At 69.3% G+C, this 446-nt stretch overlaps 1 protein-coding gene across 1 annotated transcript in view; it reads left to right on the top strand.

Annotated features, from left to right (window-relative positions):
- The first annotated feature begins 17 nt into the window (after window positions 1-17).
- Window positions 18-446, top strand: part of KIAA1755 (KIAA1755 ortholog) — a 10,143-nt gene continuing 9,714 nt past the window's right edge. The window contains exon 1 of the mRNA XM_017733381.1: window positions 18-446. Within this exon, the coding sequence (XP_017588870.1) occupies window positions 253-446 (194 nt within the window). The 5' untranslated portion in view covers window positions 18-252.

The raw sequence follows: 446 nt of genomic DNA, 5'->3' as shown, positions 1-446 counted from the left end.
CTCCTCCGCCTCCACATGGCTGGCGGCCGAGCAAGGCGGCTGCTGCCTCGGGGCTTATCCCAGGCTCCTTAACCACAGCCCGGCGCTGGGAACCGGACCCGCCGTGCCGCACGCCCCGCCTGCGTCGTGCTTGCTCTGCTCCACTCCCGGTTCCCTCCGTTTCCAGCGCAGGAGGGTTTGGAGCCCCTGAGCTCAGCAGCATTGCCAGTGTGGGTGTCCCAGGGCCCTGACAGTGGCACAGTGCAGCGTGGGATGGTGGGCAGAGGCACCGGGTCAGGGGGAACGGTGTCCCCGCTGCGGGGCCGCTCTCCCACCATCGACACTTTCCTCCCGCAGGATGCCAGGTCGCTGGATGCGGCGGTGCAAAGCGCTCGCCAGGCTCTCTCCCCCCCCTTCGAAGCCACTGCTCCCACCGTCCTGGGCCAGGTGTTTCGGCTGCTGGAGAC

Source organism: Corvus brachyrhynchos, unplaced genomic scaffold, assembly GCF_000691975.1.
Source record: "Corvus brachyrhynchos isolate BGI_N302 unplaced genomic scaffold, ASM69197v1 scaffold10, whole genome shotgun sequence".
Lineage (NCBI taxonomy): Eukaryota > Metazoa > Chordata > Aves > Passeriformes > Corvidae > Corvus > Corvus brachyrhynchos.
Note: the sequence above shows the minus strand (reverse complement) of the source record. Positions and strands in the feature narration are given on the sequence as shown.